Below are 18,728 nucleotides of genomic sequence, written 5' to 3' on the forward strand. Positions count from 1 at the left end.
ACAGAAATTACAGTTGAATAGAAGGGCACAAAAAAGATTAGAATCGTAATCGTTATGATGCCAGTCATGCCATCTCTGATGATACTGGTTGCTGGTTTCCATATGTTGGTGGTCTAGACGTCGTTTTTAATTATGTGTCAATATTTTTTTCTATTCTAAATCTTCGATGTTTATCATTATTTACACATCTAGATCTAGGTGTTGTCACGTGGAACCAACGACTGATTTGACAGACCAATCACATTTAGTTTGTTATTACTGAGTGAATCAGTATTTTTCAGTCATTTTTTTGTTAATTACTGGAGTTTATGAATGTCTGCCGATATACCAAAAAAATAATCGTTTAAAAACCATAGACTGTTAAAAACTAAATGCAGCTGAAGACAGGGGCTTTGGTGCGGCTCCTGATCCTTTCTTATACTGTCTATGCTCCTCCTGATCCACCTAGCGCCCCCTGGAGGAAGAAGAAACACACACACACACACACACACACACACACACACACACCAGTCAATAGTATCATAAAAACGCCAGATGGCAGGGTTTATTCTTTTCCTTGGACTAATGTCTTGTCAAATGATGAACCACAGAAACTTACGACTCAATTTACACTCAACACTGAACTAGACAGGAGTGTGTTTCCCAAAAGCAATGTTAGCCAACTATTGTCGCAAGTTCCGACTCGTTAAATAGGCTAGTTCAAACTACATCGCAAAAGTTGGAACATCGGTTGTAACGAGCTGTAGTTAGAACCATATTTCTTGTTTGTATGACGTGTGGACTTAATTTGTCTTTATCTTGAGCAAAGTAAGGTGACATTCAGTAGCTACAATCTACATCTTTCATTTCGAATACAAATTTCATTTACAGTTTGTCAAGAGATTTAAACGTAGGCATGTAAGAAGGAGCCAATGATCTTAAACAATATCTTGTATTGTCAATGCAAGAGTCCAGCTCTATGTAAAATCTCCTCCAGCACATCCCAAAGACTTTCAATGAATTTAAGATCTGGACTCAGAGGAGAAGATTCTTGTGTGAAAATTATTCTTCATGATCCTCACAACCATTCTTTCACAATCTGAGCCTGATGAATCTTGACATTATCATCTTGGAATATGGCCAAGATGTTTCTTCATACAGGAATGTTTAAGAAATGAAAAGCTACACACTCCATCAATTAGGGCTAGAAGAACTGTTGACAAACATATAACATGGTAGAATCATAATAATAACTGCAATAATGTATATATACACACAGGATATATGTATAAATGTGTATATATAGTATACTCTGACACGCACAGAATATATATATATATATATATGAAGAGTTCAGATGCAAAAGCCTCTAAGTGTCATCTGAAAATTTCTTCTAGAATGATCATTTTTATCAAGCTCGTATATTTAAGTTCAGTAATTTCACTTAAATGGCAATGAAAATTACCTATTTATTGTCATTTAAGTGAAATTACTGAACTTTATTATGAACTGAACTGAAATTATTCGAGCTTGATAAAAATTATCATTCTAGAAGAAATTTTCAGATGACACTTAGAGGCTTTTGCATCCGAACTCTTCATATATAAATATAGTAAATTTTAAGATATTGTAATATTATAATACAAATAAAGTGTATAATAAATCAATACAATGACACATTTTAAACACATTTCATTTATTACATAGAGATTCTACACCAGTGAGCGTTTTGTGTAGCTCAAGTATTTCCAAAAGAGAAGTGCCTCCAAATTCATTCAAGGCCACCAAGCAATCATGGCTGTTTCAACATTAGACATAAAAAATATGAACAATCCCCAGTCTCTCATATAAAACACCTTTCCACAAAGAGCAACGTGGATACACACCTAAAATTCACCCCACATAATACAAACTACACCTTATAACTCTTAGTATCATAGTGAAAAAGTGTAAGATGCACCTGTGTATATTAACAACAGCCTTAATGCCTCGATTTACATTTGCATTTATGGGATGAAATGCTGAGGAGGCAAACGGAGGATGACAGGTGCAATGAAAATCTGTGCAGCAAAAGTTAAGTGTTTCATGGGTTGGGACTGAATTTGAACATACTGTATTGCATTTAATCAGAGATTGAGTGGATGTTGTGAACAGCAGAGATAACAGCATCTTGGTGCTCGAGCTGCCTGTTTAAACATAATAAAGGGAATGTGCAGTGTTCATTTATAGCTAGAAAACAAATATTACATTGAATAGTAACATTCTATTACAGTTGTGTGCAATATAATCCAGCATCAATTGGATTTAACATTCAGCTGTATAATATGAGCCCAACACTAATGTGCTAAATGAAAAACATCACAAGATCGTATTAAATACTGTACACTAGCACTGCTCTTCCATAAACACGGTGCATGAGATCAGGTGTTGCTTATACAATATTTAGAGCTTATGTCTGCTTGCTTTTCATTGGCTTTCATGCTAAACATGATTATTAGGGAAATAATTGGAGCAACTCTAATTATGGGTCAAACATTTTTTTTTTTTTTTTAAGGTAATTCAACATGGATAATTAAAAAAGTTATTGAAAAAAAGATATTAGGCCTATATATTTTTTCAAAATTGCAATACATTCAGGGTTTCACAGGCATATTTTCAAGTGAAAATTTGACAGTTTGATGCTTTCCTTATATAGCTGTGCAAATGTAACATACATATAACTATAATGATGAATCTGACAGAAATAACCAGTCCAAGTCATGGTTAAGACCATTACGATTTTCATTGTAACATACATTTTCATGAAAATTAAGCATGTTTACTCAGGAACAAGACTGCAAAATAAATCTATAATGTATTATTTAAAATATTAAAGTAAATTTAATTTATGTTGATAAATTAAAAAAAGGACAGTAGAAAAATTAGTATTTTAACATCATAGTAATAAGAATTTAGATGGAAAATATTCATCATGAAATTGACGTGTTACAATTCCAAAATATTAATGGTGCTTAAAACCTGGTGCTTGGTTTTCTTTTGCATTTGGGGTGAAATGTGAACTGGATTTCTTCATGAGGGGAAAGAATAATTAAAAATGTAAAAGTATTTTCACAGCCCAAAGAAATGTTGGCTGATAACCTTTTGTGTGTGTTTTGAGAGACAAAATCAACTTATTAAATATGTTTTATTTATCATCAATTGTTGGGACAGATGTTTCCTGTTTTTTTATTATGATGTGTGACTCTGCCAGATCTGAGCTATATAAAACTGCCTGGTATACCATGATAGTAGAAATGCCATCGGTAACCAGATGGAGAATAATACAAACATTTGATAATGGTGGAAATAATTCTTTAAGCTCATGCCCATAATAGAAAACATTTCAACATTTTTGCTAAGCAACACCCCAGTTCAGTTTTTTGTTGATGTGGTAGAGACACAGGACAGAAGTGAAGTTTGACAGCATCAGAATGATCTGAGGTAGCAAAAGATGTCACAAATAAAACGTTTACCCAGAGATAGACAGCCAAAGGCCATAAATGTGCTTCATTCTTCAATATATTACACTCAGTATACAGCATTTTATTATGTCGAGCTCAAATCTTTTAGGGGGCGAAAGTACTGGTGTGGTTTCAGACGCTATTCTCTCAGCGTTTATCATGACGGCCTTTAAGGTGGAAGGGCGCCGAGACAAACGGGTCACCTGAAGCCACATCAGACGTCAGATTGTGATGATGCTCGCCGCTCGGTTTGTGTTCAGGCTCTGTGTTCACGGGTCCTTCATAGTGTCTGGAATACTTAGAAAGTGCCTGGGGACGAAAGGGCAGAGGCGTCACCTGGCCGAGGATGCTCTCGTCAAGGGAAGAACCTGGATGGGGGTGTAAATATCCCGGCTGGGTCACTGGATTGGTGTAAACCTTTCCAGAAATTTCCTTCTTCCTACCAAAGGGGGCCTGGAGGAAAATATCAGGCTGTTGAGGCTGAACCGGGGGACGAGCAAAAGGCGCATTGGAGAACACATCTCCATCGCTGTCCCCGTCTTGTCCGATCCGAAATGGAGCTTTGGAGAAGACATCGACGCTTGGATCCGCACCTGGATGCTGGGCTTGGGACACCAGCGGTGGCGAGTGGTTCTGAGCTTGGACTGAAACCAGAGAGGACTGGTTTTCAACCGGTACCTCGGATTCGGAAGACATCTGGAGGTTTCTCGAAGATGCGGGGCTTTGCTCATCATCGTCATCCGAGTCTTGAAGTAATGGTCTGGAGCCACTGCAGTCCAAACTTGGAGTTTCTTCGCCACTCACCTGTGACCGCCCCTCTTCTTTTTCTCCGTCGTCTTCATCACTGGAGTGAAAACAGTCCTCAACGGGGTTCTCAACACTTTCTCCATCTAACAGCATTCCATATCCATCATTCTTCCTTCTGGTTTCTGCAAAACAAAAAAACGCAAAAACAAAATTGATAGTTGGTGACGTTTTCAATAGCAGGAGAATCATTATGAATGTGACCAAAAAGTATTTTGTAGTTCTTAAAAACATCGTTGAAACAACCAGAATCCTCTATTGTTGCAGCCTGTATCGGGACAATGACAACACTGTGCTTCCTCTACTGGACAGTTCACCCAAAAATGAAAATTCTGTATCATTTACTCACCCTCATGTCATTTCAAGCCCATATGACTTTCTTACTCCCGCTCACCACAAAAGGAGGCATTCATTCATTTTTTGAATGAATGCGGACTGGAGAGTTCAAGTTTCAAAAAGGAAGTAAGTCTACTGAAGGCATACAGTCACTTTGTGTGAGCAACAGACTGTTTGAGCCAAGTTTAAGTCAGTATTCCATGAAAATCTGGACATCCAATTGAGAGAAGTAGCGATGTCAATCATTGTTTTGAGTCAGATCTTTTCAATTCGCTGATCCAGTTCACAAAAACAGTCTGAATGATTCGTTCACAAGTCGGACTGATTCTTGAGTTCATCCCATTGCCTCAAAGAACCAGTCAGAGCAGTTCAAGAGTTAACAGCCCACTGAAGAGGAAGATTATTCTTTGTTCTCTTGGTCACAAATAGCTATCATATTACTTTAGAAGACATTAAATCTACCCATGAGTCATACAGGCTATTGATACTTTTATGATACTTTTGTGTTGTGAAGCTTGAAGGTCCAGTCCCCATACATTGTAATTTAATAATAATAATAATAATAATAATAAAAACAGGATTGCTGAAATTTTCTCCTTTTATGCTCCAAGTTTGAAACCACATGATGGCATGGAATGATGATAGAATAAAAATGTTTGGGTGAACCATCCCTCAAGACGAGGATCTGTGTTCAAAAGCGTTTAAGGGTTAGTGTCATTATTTACTCATTTTCGTGTCATTTCAAACCTGTATGACATTGTTCTGCGAAACACAAAAGACTTTTGAAGAATGTTGGTGACCACTGACTTCCATTGAATGGACAAAAACGAGCACTGAGACATTTCTCAAAATGTTCCACGGAAGACAAAAAGTCATACAGGTTTGACAAAACATGAGTGAGTAAATGATAACAGAATTTACTACTTTTTTTTGGTAGTAAAAACATGATTTAGTAGCACTCCACTATACAAGATGGTTACACAATGAAGCAATAGAGTAATACAGGACAAAAAAAGCACATTCTACTACAGTATATCCACAGAAATACTATTGACCAACACCACAGGAAATACCACGAACAGTCAACGTCTAGAACAGCTACCACTGACAAACAGCAACCTTGTTTCCATAAACTGTCACTTTTAGCCCTTCATTTGATCACATTTCCAAGAAATGCCAAGTCAGAACTTAAAAGTTCATAAACTAACAGGAAAAACTACTACTTTTTTAAAGGGCTGTCAAGATAACAGGCAGGTTTAGTGTGTGAGAAATATACACACATTGACAGCCCACATTTGTTTTTTGAAAGGTGTGTTAGCAACAGACAAGGTTAAAGGGATAGTTCACTCAAAAAATAAAATTTCTGTCATTAATTACTCACCCACATGTCGTTCACCTTCGGAACACAAATGAAGATATTTTTGATGACATCCGAGAGCTTTCTGACCTTCCACTGACAGCTACGCAACTACCACTTTCAAGGCCCAGAAAGGTAGTAAAGACAGTTAAAATAGTCCTGTGACTACAGTGGTTCAAACCTTAATGTTATGAAGTGACGAGAATACTTTTTGTGTGAAAAAACAGACAAAAATAACAACTTTATTCAACAATTTATTCTCTTCCATGTCAGTCTCTGATGCTGTTCACATTGTAGACACAGTGCAGCGCTTCCGGGTTGTACGTCAGAACACCGGCTCAGTATTGGCCGGATCCTCATCTGTCAATACCAAACGCATGCATCATGGTGCTCACGTGAACAGCGGCAGAGACTTGCATTGAAGAGAAGAAATTGAAGTTAAATAAAGTTGTTATTTTTGTTTTTGTTTGCACATAAAAAGTATTCTCGTCGCTTCATAAAAATAAGGTTGAATCACTGTAGTCACATGGACTATTTCAACGATGTCTTTACTACATTTCTGGGCCTTGAAAGTTGCAATGATGCTGCTGCCTATAGGGGGTCAGAAAGCTCTGATTTTATAAAAAATATCTTAATTTGTGTTCTGATGATGAACGAAGGTCTTCCAGGTTTGGAACGACATGAGGGCGAGTAATTAATGACAGAATTTTCAGAGTTTTTGGGTGAACTAACCCTTCACTCACCAGTGCTGAAGTTATAAAATTAAAACGAAATTCCATTATTGAGAGCGATGGAAACAAGTAGGTTACAAAAAACACAATGACTGAACTGAGATCAGAGCAGAGACATGATGTAAGTCTTACCTTCAGGATGAAGTAAATGGTTGGCATTAAACTCAGGATTAATACAGCAGTGCACACTAAGATTTAGTTAAAATATTAGTGCTTACATCCTAACAAACTGCAGAGGCATTGACAGTATTTATTATCTGTATATATATATATATATATATATGTGTGTGTGTATGTACTGATGAGGTGCGATGCAAAATATATATGAGAAATGCCACTAAACCTAAAGCTTAAAGACCTGTGCAGAGATATGTATTGATTTGAGAAAGATGAACATGTACAATGCAGCAGAAACTCTAAAAGGTGGCCTTAAAGGGCTAGTATGACCAGAAATGAAAATTCTGTCATCGTTTACTTACCCTCAAGTTGTTCCAAATCTGTATGACTAACTTTTTTCTCTGGAAAATAAAAGAAGATATTTTTGTCCATACAAAGGAAGTCAATGGTCACCAAAACGGTTCGATTCCCAAGATTCTTCAAAATGACTTTAGTGTTTCACAGAAGAAAGAATGTCACACAGGTTTGGAATGGCATGAGGGTGAGTAAATGATTTTGCAGAGAATTTAAAATTTAAAATAGCCTTTTAAATGCATTGATAACAATAATAAGTGGCATCAAGTTGGTATGCGCATTTAAAGCTAACTGTCAATCCCTCACTGAGCAATGGCTAAATTTAATAGGACAGAAATAAAGAAATAAGGACAAAGTGCCTGAGGATTCATTTAAATAACAACATGGGCACATTCATCGGTTCAAAAGGTGCAGAACAGGAATGACCCATGTAGTGTTAAGAGTGTGTGCTGTCACATATCACACAAACCAACGTTTAAATCTGGCCAAGAAAAGTGATATAATTTATGATCAGTAATTGAAATAACTCAGAATTACGCTAATTAATAAAGCCCAGCGAGGGATAGATACTTGTGCGTGATGAAATAAAAAATCATTATTTCATCAGTCTCCTCTAAACTGCAATCATGTAATTCGTCCAAGCCATAATGCAGGAGTCCATTAATGCAGAACCTGAAGTACAACATGTTTCTGATCTCCATTAACAAAGACTAAGACACAACTATCTGTTCCCATTGACACTTTTATTTAATATCCTCCTTTTCAGAATTTCCATTGTTGCATAAAAACAGAAGGAATACGGCGCTCGATAACATGAGGAAAAAAGGATAACACGATGGCATTCCAGTATAGATAAGACTTTTTTGTTGTTGTCATTATTTTCTCCTGACATGGGCTGTGATACACGCTACAACACAACAAAGACTTCAACGTCAGACTACTTAGCCACACCGCTAGGTGCACATCTAAGATCTAATATGAGCACTACAGTCAGATTGCATAGGTCAGCCACATTAAAACAAGCAAAGGGAGGAAAAAGAAACGAGAAACTAACATAATATTGCCAACACACTCTCATGGTAATTTGTGACCATTTTACCTTTTGGCTAAATCCAAAGAATTCATACAATCTCATTCGTAGGCTTTTGTACGATATGCTTACGTCCCAATGATGGTTAGGTTTAAAGGTGGGATTAAGGGTCGGCCTTCATGCTTGTTTTTCTAAAAATCACACGTTTCCATATTAATCACACTGTACAAATTCCCACGAAACCGCCACCTCGTAAAATAGTTACGTATTCTCATGAGATCGGGTTGAATATTACACAACAATGTTCTACCGATGCAACATTTGCACAAGCTTCGGACAAAACAATCACTCAAAATAAAACCGTGCTCTTGGCATTTAACAAAAAAACACTGAAGTACACTATAACGTTTACATCTCAAAAGAAATAATAGTGTATTGTTACTGCTTCCGCACATCTAATTATGAAAATTCAAACATCATACATATACATACAGACATGTTTTTTGTTTACATTGAGCTCTGTTTAATGTTTGATATGTGTCGGTAAAATGTGACTTTGTGGAGATTCGTCAAGAGTCGGTGTCGGCATGTCTGATACGTGCTGCCCGGACACCGATGTGACGTCAGCTTTAGGATAGTGATAGATCGATATATAGGCCAATATCTGACCATTCTGAGATATTGACATTTGCTGAAAAGTTAACTTGAAGGATAAGAAGCAATTTTTGTTGTCAACTTTTTAGTGAATTTTAGTGCACCTGGAGGTAAATAAGTATTTATTTAATTTCAGTAATTAAATCATTTCCTTATGTCTCAATTTGTATTACTATCAGACTGAGAACCCTGTCAAATTCAGAATTGCTTGTTGAAAAGCACGATTACTTGTTTAGGTTCGATTTTTTACATTTTCCGGATGTAACTGGATGAAACACTCTGTGTTTTACTCGAATCTCTCATTTCTGGTAAATGTCACATGGCAGACGAAACCTCAGGCGGAGCCGACCGTCATAGGCTCAGTCCAAACACATTTACTCAATTAACTTAGAAAATAAACACATATCTGTCTCATTGAAATTTTAAGAGATTAAGATCAAAATAGAGGTTATTTGAGAAGGTAATGGATAAAAATAAAAAGCTGCCCACAGGCACAGCTCATGAGGTTTTGGAACAGCTTATATTTACATTTATCATTTAGAGCTTGATGGATGAAATGTTGCTGAACACTGAGTTTCTTCAGAACCACAGAACTCTGATAGTCGCTATGTTCAAGTTTATCCGAAACAGGCAAAATGTGACAAAAGAGAATCCAACTGACAGAAAAGCTCATTTTACAACTTTGTGCTCTAATATACAGATAAATAATCTTTATCTTATAATATTTATCTTGAGAATAATACAGTTTTTACATTCATCCTATACCATCACAGCCTAATTTACCCTCATGTGTGTTCCCTTTTCATTTATCCTTTATGTGTCTTTAAAGGGGACAATGCATAACTGGATTGAAATTCTAAATATTAAATTTACACTATAGGGGTAGTACAGGGCATAGGAAGTTTTCCACGCATGTCAGATATAGCAAAAAGCAAAGAAAAAGAAGCATGGGGTATGAATGAACAAGAGAGACAAAAATGAAGGAGGTGAGACAGAATTACAGAAAAAATAAACGATGGGATCAAAGAACATCACAGAGGAATGAAATCCAAGATGATTAATACTGTGACAGATTATAACAACTGCAAAGGGAAACACCTCCGTTGAAATAAGACGAGTGTTCATTTACAGCATCTGTGATGTTGATCTGTCTAGAACTTTGCAGGATAATCTAAATCTAATGTAAACACAGAAGGGAAAACTTTAAATGCAACTTTCTAAGGGCCAAAACGTACTCTGCAGAAGTTATGTGAATGCTCACAGTTCTAGCAACTTTCTGTTTTAATGGCACAGACATTTTAAGGTACAGTAACGATCACCTTTTTGAGGACTATGGTTTGTTTCCACCTGAAAACTCGCAATGTTAGACTTCTAACATGTTAGGTATTGCTAGCATGTTCTACACTACCATTCAAAAGTTGGGGTCAAAATGATTTTTTTAAAATAAATTAATAATTTCATTCAGTAATGATCCATTTACTTGATCAAGTGTCAGTAAAGATTTCCATTTTAAATAAATGCTGTTCTCTGAAGTTTCTTTTCACCAAAAAATCCTGAAAACATTTATCATGGTTTCCACAAAATCAATACTAGTGAATTTCATACTAGTAATTCTTATTTTATATGTTCATATAAATATCATATAATGATATATTCAAATAAAACGGTAACACTTTACAATAAGGTCACATTCATTAACATTAATGTATTAACTAACATGTATTAACAATGAGCAATACATTTGTTACAGTATTTATTATTCTTTGTTGATTTTAGTTAATAAAAGTATAGTCGTTCATTGATTGTTCATGTTAGTTCACACTGCATTAACTAATGTTAACAAACAACTTTTAATTTTAATTATGTATTAGTAAATGGTGAAATAAACATTAACTAAGATTAAGAAATGCTGTAGAAGTATTGGTCAGTAGTTCATGTTAACTAAAGTAGTTAACTAATGAAACCTTATTGTAAAGTGTTACGAATAAAACTTCTCAAATATTAAACTATTTTTTGTATAACACTAGTTTAGCTGGAATACATAATTTGACATTTCAAAGAATTGAATTTTTTTTAATGAACTAAATTAATGTAATATGGAGGTTAATGTAACATATTAATAACACATATTTCATTGCTAGCATGTTGTATAGCTGGTTGTTAGAGTGTATAGGGTGGCCAAGCATTCATGTGTATGTTTGTATACTTATGTAGAGTATGCTTCTGCCCATAATGGCTCAATTTCTTAAAATTTGCTTTAGTCCTTGCTTTAGTTTATTCTAATTATTTCTGAAACATCATCATTTTGAGATGTTAAACCCTAACCCCTTACTTGCTCTTGTTTCTTTTGTATTGTCTGTCTGCCACTGTATAAACAGCATAAAACGTCACATACTAAACTGAATAAAACTGGAAAAGGCATTATATGATCAATACCTAGAATGATTGGTGGGCTGACCACATGAATAATCAGAGGAATCAAAATGTCCCTGTTGTAGTTTTGCATGATTCAACCGTTCACATTATTCTAAAGATAAATGATTGTTTTTATAATTCTTTAATAAAATGTAAACTTTTCTCTGGATCGTCACAGTCGGGCGGAAACCTTGTATCTCCATATTTAGTCATTTTTATTTTTATCCTTTACGTCTATCTGTGGGTTTTGCAAATATGTATCCAATGAAAAGTATTAAGAAGAGCTTGTGACTAAACCAACGCATTGGATCCTCAAACTTATAACTCCATCCGCACACATTTTGGACCGTCTCTGTTTGTTTGCAATGCAAGGGTAAATAAAGAACTGGTTGTTTGCTTTGAATAAGTACAGCATTTTATATATGCTAAAGGCAAATGATTCATGCATCTGAGAATCGGAGAAGAGTGTCTTAGCCTAGCATTTATCGTCAAGTCATAGCCAATACTGTATAAAATAGCTTGTGTGTAGCACTTTATCTGTTGTAACATGAGATTTTGGCCACATGACTGTACGCCCACATAGCTACAGTAAACTTTATAAACTGTTAAGTTGATGTATTCATGTAAACAAAACACAGTTATTTATGTTTTAAGTGAACGTAAACATTTGAGAAAGAAAACACATGTGTAACAGTATAATAGATATGTGCGTCAGGTCATAAAGTGACAGCAGCCTAATATTCCTGCTGCCAAATTATGAGATAATATTAAAAATATCTATATGGCAGTTTTTTTCCTCATGCTGAGTGGCTTTTAACTTTGGAAAACCACTAGCCACTGTGGCTGGGTGAGCAAAAAAGTTAATATCACTGAGCATAACATGCATGTGTCTGACCATATATAGTGCTACAATATTTATTATTTAAAAAAAGTGTTTTTTGCCATTAATTGAAAAGTGCCGTTTTTGAAAAAGATGAATAAGAGGTTTCCGCCCGACAGCAACGAAAATCTAGAGGTGCTTAATCAGACGAACATCCTCATCACAATACTATGGGTTGGCAGTCGTTAGGGTTTTCTGGGTGGTTGCTAGGAAGTTGTCAGGCTAACGTTTAACAAGCCAAACAAATCCCAATTAATTAAGTCAAATTCTGTCACAAGTTTCCCTCTGTTCCCTCTGTCATTTTTACTTCACATGACAGAAGGCCAATAGTATTTTAAAAAATGTAAACAAAATGTTCAAATTTTGACTTTTGGTTTGTTATAATTGAGATGTTTTGGGAGTTGAAAGAACGCATCATTGGTTGCTATTTGACATCCTGAAGAATGAAGCATAAATCAATGATAGAGTCATGAGAATGTTTATGGATCAGCAGAAGAGAGACAAAGAGCAAATGAGAAAAGAATGGCAAAGGAAAATGTGCACAAGGTTTATGGGATTTCTTAAGGTTGAGGTTTCTAAACTCTCGCTATATTTTTAAGAATTGCACGCTGCCCTCTCCCTCTCTCTCTATTCATCTGCCTCTCTTTCTGTTTCCTCTATAAGTCGATGAGTTGGTCCACCAGCAGAAGAGAGCGTGCCAGCGAGGGCAGACTGGTCTCAGAACTGCCACTGTTGCTGCGAGAATGACCACCTAGAACATGCCGGAAAGAGGAGAGAGAGAGAGAGAGAGAGAGAGAGAGAGAGAGAGAGAGAGAGAGAGAGAGAGAGAGAGAGAGAGAGAGAGAGAGAGAGAGAGAGAGAGAGAGAGAGAGAGAGAGAGAGAGAGAGAGAGAGAGAGAGAGAGAGAGAGAGAGAGAGAGAGAGAGAGAGAGAGAGAGAAGGATGTGAGGAATGAGAGGTGTGAGAAAGAATGAGGATGAAAAGAAGATAAGACGTTGACGGAGGGTTGAGTGAAGAATGAGGGGTGAGAAAAGAAAGGAGGAAAGAGAAAAAGCAAAAACCAGATGAATAGCAGGAAAGAGAAAGCATAAAACGCTAAAAGATAACAGATCGGAATCGAAGTGAAATATTTTAAAGAGGATGGCTAGAAAGTAAAACAAAACCCCCAAAAGCCTATATAATACTTTATTTTTATGGTCCCCTTTTGACATTCTACTAACTATAATTAAAGTTGCACCTACATGTTAACTAACTCTCATTAGAGTATTAGTAGACTGACTGCTACTTTATTTTGATGCTCCTCAACAGATATTCTACTGACTATAAGTAACATTGCAAGTGCATGTCCACTTATTCTAACCCAAACCTAACAATGTACTAATACTCTACTAACACTCTAATGAGAGTTAGTTGACATGCATGTAGTTGCAACGTTACTTATAGTCAGCAGAATGTCTAAAGGGGACCATAAAAATAAGTCTAAAATCTTGGAGAATTACAGTATGTTTTGCTGTAATGCTACTTTATGGTCATAGTTTACATTTTAGATTTAATATATTGACAACCACATACAATCATAAAAGCCATGTCCAATTTCACCAGAAAACTAAAAGAAATGTAATATCAATTATATTTTGCATTAAGAAAATTAAGCCATTTTTAGGAATATATATTGGGGTCAATAAGATTTTTTTGTTTTAGAAATTCTTAATTTTTAATGTTTTATTTGAAATATTACAATTTACATTTTTTTTTAAAAAAAATTATGCATTTTAAAATGTAATTCTATCCCTGTGATCAAAGCTGAATTTTCATCATTACTCCAGTCTTCAGTGTCACATGATCCTTCAGAAATCATTCTAATATGCTGATTTGCTGCTCAAGAAACATTTCTTATCAATCTTGAAAACAGTTGTGCTGCCTAATATTTTTGTGAAAACCTATGATACATATTTTTTCAGGATTCTTTAATAAATAAAAAGTTCAAACAACAGCATTTATTTTAAATAGGACATTATAAATGTCTTTACTGTCACTTTTGAACTATTTAATGAATAAAAGTATACTGAAGTATTAAGAATAAAAGTATTACTATTTCTTGAAAAAAATATTGACCCCAAAGTTTTGAATGGTAGTGCATACACAATAAATATAATGATTATTTATTTATAATTCATGTAAAAATTACTGTCTAAAAAAAAATCTGTATTACAGAATTTAAGGTTTATTTATTTCTTTTTAATGAGAATAACCACTGACAATAATGTGGAAAATCTCATAAAGGAATTATTATTAAGATATAAAGGTATTGAGAATTTGGGAAAATAAATGTCCCAATGCCTTTTGATTTTTTATTGAAATATGACAGTGACATGTTTTTGTATGATTCACCCATTTAAAAATGACTGCGACAGGGCGAGGACAGTTCGTGATTGAGAAATTTAAGCATGTGTCAAAGGAGTATTTCCTTTTCTTTTGCATTCCTCACAGTCAGGTCAATCAGCTTCTACTTATTTGTTCAACAACGTCAAAAACACCAGTATCTCAGAACAACCTAACTCTACACTACCACTTTCACTTTGATCACTCAAAAAGTTTGCAAACATATGCCTACACTTCAGAGTGAATTAGATGCAGTAAATAAAGCATGTGCTCTCTTCCAAAAACCTTTGCTGATATCCAAACTCCCTTACCTTGGCTGGAGCTTTTGGAGATAAGCACTGGAATTGGGTCAAACTGGTTATCAGAGCTTTGGTCCCCAGTCTCAGAGGACTGGAAGCTTGAGAGGGGAGAGGCTGCAGGAAGAGGTTAGTGCCACAGCAGACCGATGGAGAGGAAACAAAAAAAGAAAGATTAGGAAGAGTGTTAGAGAGGGGGGAAAAGAGTGATTATAGATAAGCAAGAACAGGTAGTAAATGCAAGCAAATAGACTTCCAGAAAAATAGTGCTTTGAGTGCTTAAAGGCAGGGTAAGCAATTTGTTCCAGATTTTTTCTTTTGTTATGCTGGTTGAAAGTCTCTTCACCTCCTAATAGTAATCACTAAGTTGAGTGGTCTAAATGTATTTATATGTACATCATCTGTGGAAGGCATAGGACCATAAAATGTTCGTCCAATCATTGCCCTCGTTCCAAATGCAACGATACAATGTCCTACCTGCCCGTCAACGCATGTATTTCTATACCTCCGCGCACCTGTTCGTGCAGACGTCACACATCATCAGTGCGTTTCATGCTATGCAGAGTCACACGCATCACACACATGACCAGCGTCGGCCAATAGTGAGCCTACGTGTGACGTGCAACACAGACGCGCTGCGCTAAAACACTACGTGAAAAAACTCGAGGCCCAGAGAGAAGGAAATGAAAAGTGGAATAAAGTCGTTATTTTGGGGGGTTTTTTGCACACAAAAAGTATTCTCGTCGCTTTATAAATTTAAGATTGAGCCACTGTAGTCACTTGGACTATATTAACGATGTCTTTAATACATTTTCTGGGCCAGCAAGTTATAATGTCTTAGAAGCCTATGGAGGGGTGATCCAGCTCTCAGATTTAATCAAAAATATATTAATTTGTGTTCCGAAGATGAACGAAGGTCTTACGGGGTTGGAACAACATGAGGGTGAGTAATTACTGACAGAATTTTTGGGTGAACTAACCCTTTAAGCTGCGTACACGCCATAGTAATTTGGAAGAGATGGAAACCCGTAACGTTACACTCGGGAGCGGTTCGTGACTCGAACTTATGCATTTCAATGGCAACACTATCAACGCTGAAATGAATCTGCAGCAGTCAGGTGGTACAGGTCAGCGCTCTTTAAGTTGTTTATGTTCATTATTATTGTAATGTTATGTGCTGTGAGACATGAGATAGTTTAACACCGTCTCAAGTGTTCATGTGTTTTGAAGGAGGTGTGGCTTTGGAGATGCTCTGAAGGGAGGATGGGATCTTATACTTTCAAAGCTAGCTCGCTATTGCTAGCCTCTCCGAAAAATGCCTACCCTACCTTTAATTTGTCAAGGCCTATTCTGAGCACAAATTTTCACCATTTTAGCTGGCAGTTTAGGCAAATTTTGTTTATTTGCTCGGCAAAAACAAAAACTTTTTATCACAGGCTGATTCAAATTGGTTTCTATTTTGGCTGCGTTTCATTGGGAAGCTCCACCCATTGCAAATCTCTTTGGTCCAAAATCACACTCCACTGACTATACATTGAAACATTAAATATATCCTGATTGGCTGTGATTGTGTCTTGTCACTACTTGCTTCTCATTGTCAATGCTTTATGTTGTATATACTGTATATGTGTAAATGTTTTTGAAAGAAGTCTCTCACTAAGGCTGCATTTATTTATCTTCAAAAATACAGTAAAAACAGTAATACAGTGAAATATTATTACAATTAAAAAACCGACTTCTATTTGAAAATATTTAAATTTTAATTTATTCATGTGTTGGCAAAACTCTTCAGTGTTTAATGATCCTTTAGAAATAATTCTAATATGCTGATTTGCTGCTCAATAAACTATTTTTATAATTATCAATGTTGAAAACAGTGCTGCTTCATATTTCAGGAGTGGAGACAAAAAGTTGTAAATATCATTAAGTTTATGACAGTAGTTGAACTGACAGAGAAAACTGACCATATTAGATGTACCTCAATGCTTTTGCATTTATGCATTTGGCAGATGCTTTTTATTCAAAGGCTTCAGGCATTTACATTTTACCATCGAACCTTTGACCTTGATGTTGCTAGCTAGTGCCATGTTCTATTGTTTTGAGCAACAGGAATGCATCAGAAAGAGACAGAAAAGCATAAATTTGGGTTGGGACACAATTTGGATTGCAGCAATGTGTGAAATCGAACTTGCATAGCTATTAGTATTATCCACAGATGAAGGGATAAGCCAAATAAACTAAGGGGGCTTTTTATGTTTTGTTTTAAAGGAATTTTTTCCCACCAAAATGTGCTATTTGTAAAAAACAAAAAACAAAAACAAAAATCAAACTTTACAATCTATGGCTCGTTGCATATACGACATGCAACTGAGGTGAATATGCATACGATTCTTACCCTGGTGGGACTGTCCACTGCTCAAAGCAGAAGTGGTAAACTGGTCCATAGATGGTGCAGGAAGAGATGAGGGGGATGAAGCCAGTATTAGACCCCCAGTGGTGGGGAGGGAGAGAAGCGGCCCATCCAAAAGATAATCCTGTCCAACCAAGGACTCTGGAGGACATAGGGCAAGCATGAAGAATAAAGAATGACAGAGAACAGAAGGATGAGTGACAACAGTAATAAAATATTGAGAATATAAAGAGAGAGTTCCAAACAAAAAGTCATCCACAAGGTTCAGGTGGGACAGATAAAACAGAGTGCAAGAGAAGTATGAAGAGGATGGGTAGAAGGTGACAGTGAGAAATCAGAGAGAAGCTCTGCAGAAGAAGTGAATGAGACCCACAACATACTCTGCGAAAGCATGATTTCACATTATGTGTTCAAAATGTGTATATATATTTTTATATTTATATATGTCACAGATATTCAGTTGTGTTTGTTTTTAGTTTAATTTTCATGGACTGTTTTTCCTTCAGTTGTCGGTTGTTAATTGTGTTTATGCTTGTGTTTGGATTTGACACACTGTTACACCAGTCCATATTTTGTTTATTAAACCACGTTTAAACTTTTTAATCCTGCCTTCTGTCAGTCTGTCTTCATCTTCAGTCCGCGTAACAGAACAACCGACCACTGAAAATGAAAACGGAATATGCAGCGAGATTTGCTGCGGTGGCCCAAAGAAGCCACATTTTGTTGGAATACATGGAGGGTTTCTGCCATCTTGCAGTCACCTGTCCCTACGACGACGAGACCCTGAAATCTTTGTTCTGGATCGGGGGCGAACTACCACCACCCAGTAGACCTCCCAGACACCTCAGGACTAAACTGGAGGGAGGCCATCATCAGGTATCTGGAGAGTGCCTATCCCCGGTCCAGAACAAAGCCAGACCAAGAGCCCAACCCACCAACACCCTCAACCGCAGAGAATTAGCGAGTTCCCCCTGTAGACAGAGAGCGACCGCCCGCCCCGATGAGTGAGCCAGATCCCGAGGAGAAGAGGACAGCGTCGACAATAGCCCCAGAACAGGAGCCGCAAAGTGAGTCTGACCAGAGGTGTAAGCCCACAACATCAGCAGCTGAGGGAATGCACGTGGAAAAAGGACATCGAGGACTAGCTGATTGACATGGATACGGAGGTACTGCCTCCCACCACATCCCACCCGGTATTATCTGTTTGTTCTGAAACATCGTTGTTTCAAGACACCACTGAGACTATTTCGTTGACTTGTTGGGAAGTGGAATTACCGTTATTGATTACATCAAGTTTACCTCTATCACCCTCACTGCAAAGCTCAGCCAGTCCTCCAGCCCCGCCTCTGCTGGATGCTAGCAGCCCTTTGTCTTCCCTGGGAACACCTTGCTGTTAAGCCTCAGGTTTTGCAACCACCAGCCTCGCCCAAGCAAGAGGATCCTGTGGCTTTGCCTCCGGCCTCTGATCCCTTCGCTCCAACCT

At 36.6% G+C, this 18,728-nt stretch overlaps 1 protein-coding gene across 8 annotated transcripts in view; it reads right to left on the reverse strand.

The window, feature by feature from the left end:
* Positions 1 to 1,658: 1,658 nt before the first annotated feature.
* aak1a (AP2 associated kinase 1a) overlaps positions 1,659 to 18,728 on the reverse strand; it is a 66,900-nt gene continuing 49,830 nt past the window's right edge. For 3 of the 8 annotated variants that reach the window (XM_084086820.1, XM_084086819.1, XM_084086822.1), the window contains 3 exons: positions 17,231 to 17,386; positions 14,851 to 14,952; positions 1,659 to 4,408 (listed from right to left, as the gene is read on the reverse strand). In XM_084086820.1, the coding sequence (XP_083942946.1) occupies positions 3,627 to 4,408; positions 14,851 to 14,952; positions 17,231 to 17,386 (1,040 nt within the window). In that variant the 3' untranslated portion in view covers positions 1,659 to 3,626. Of the gene's footprint in view, positions 4,409 to 12,621; positions 12,909 to 14,850; positions 14,953 to 17,230; positions 17,387 to 18,728 lie in introns of those variants that run through there. The other 5 variants (XM_084086824.1, XM_084086823.1, XM_084086826.1 and 2 more) reach the window with 4 other exon arrangements.

Source organism: Abramis brama (assembly GCF_963993115.1).
Source record: "Abramis brama genome assembly, chromosome: 16".
Taxonomy (NCBI): Eukaryota; Metazoa; Chordata; class Actinopteri; order Cypriniformes; family Leuciscidae; genus Abramis; species Abramis brama.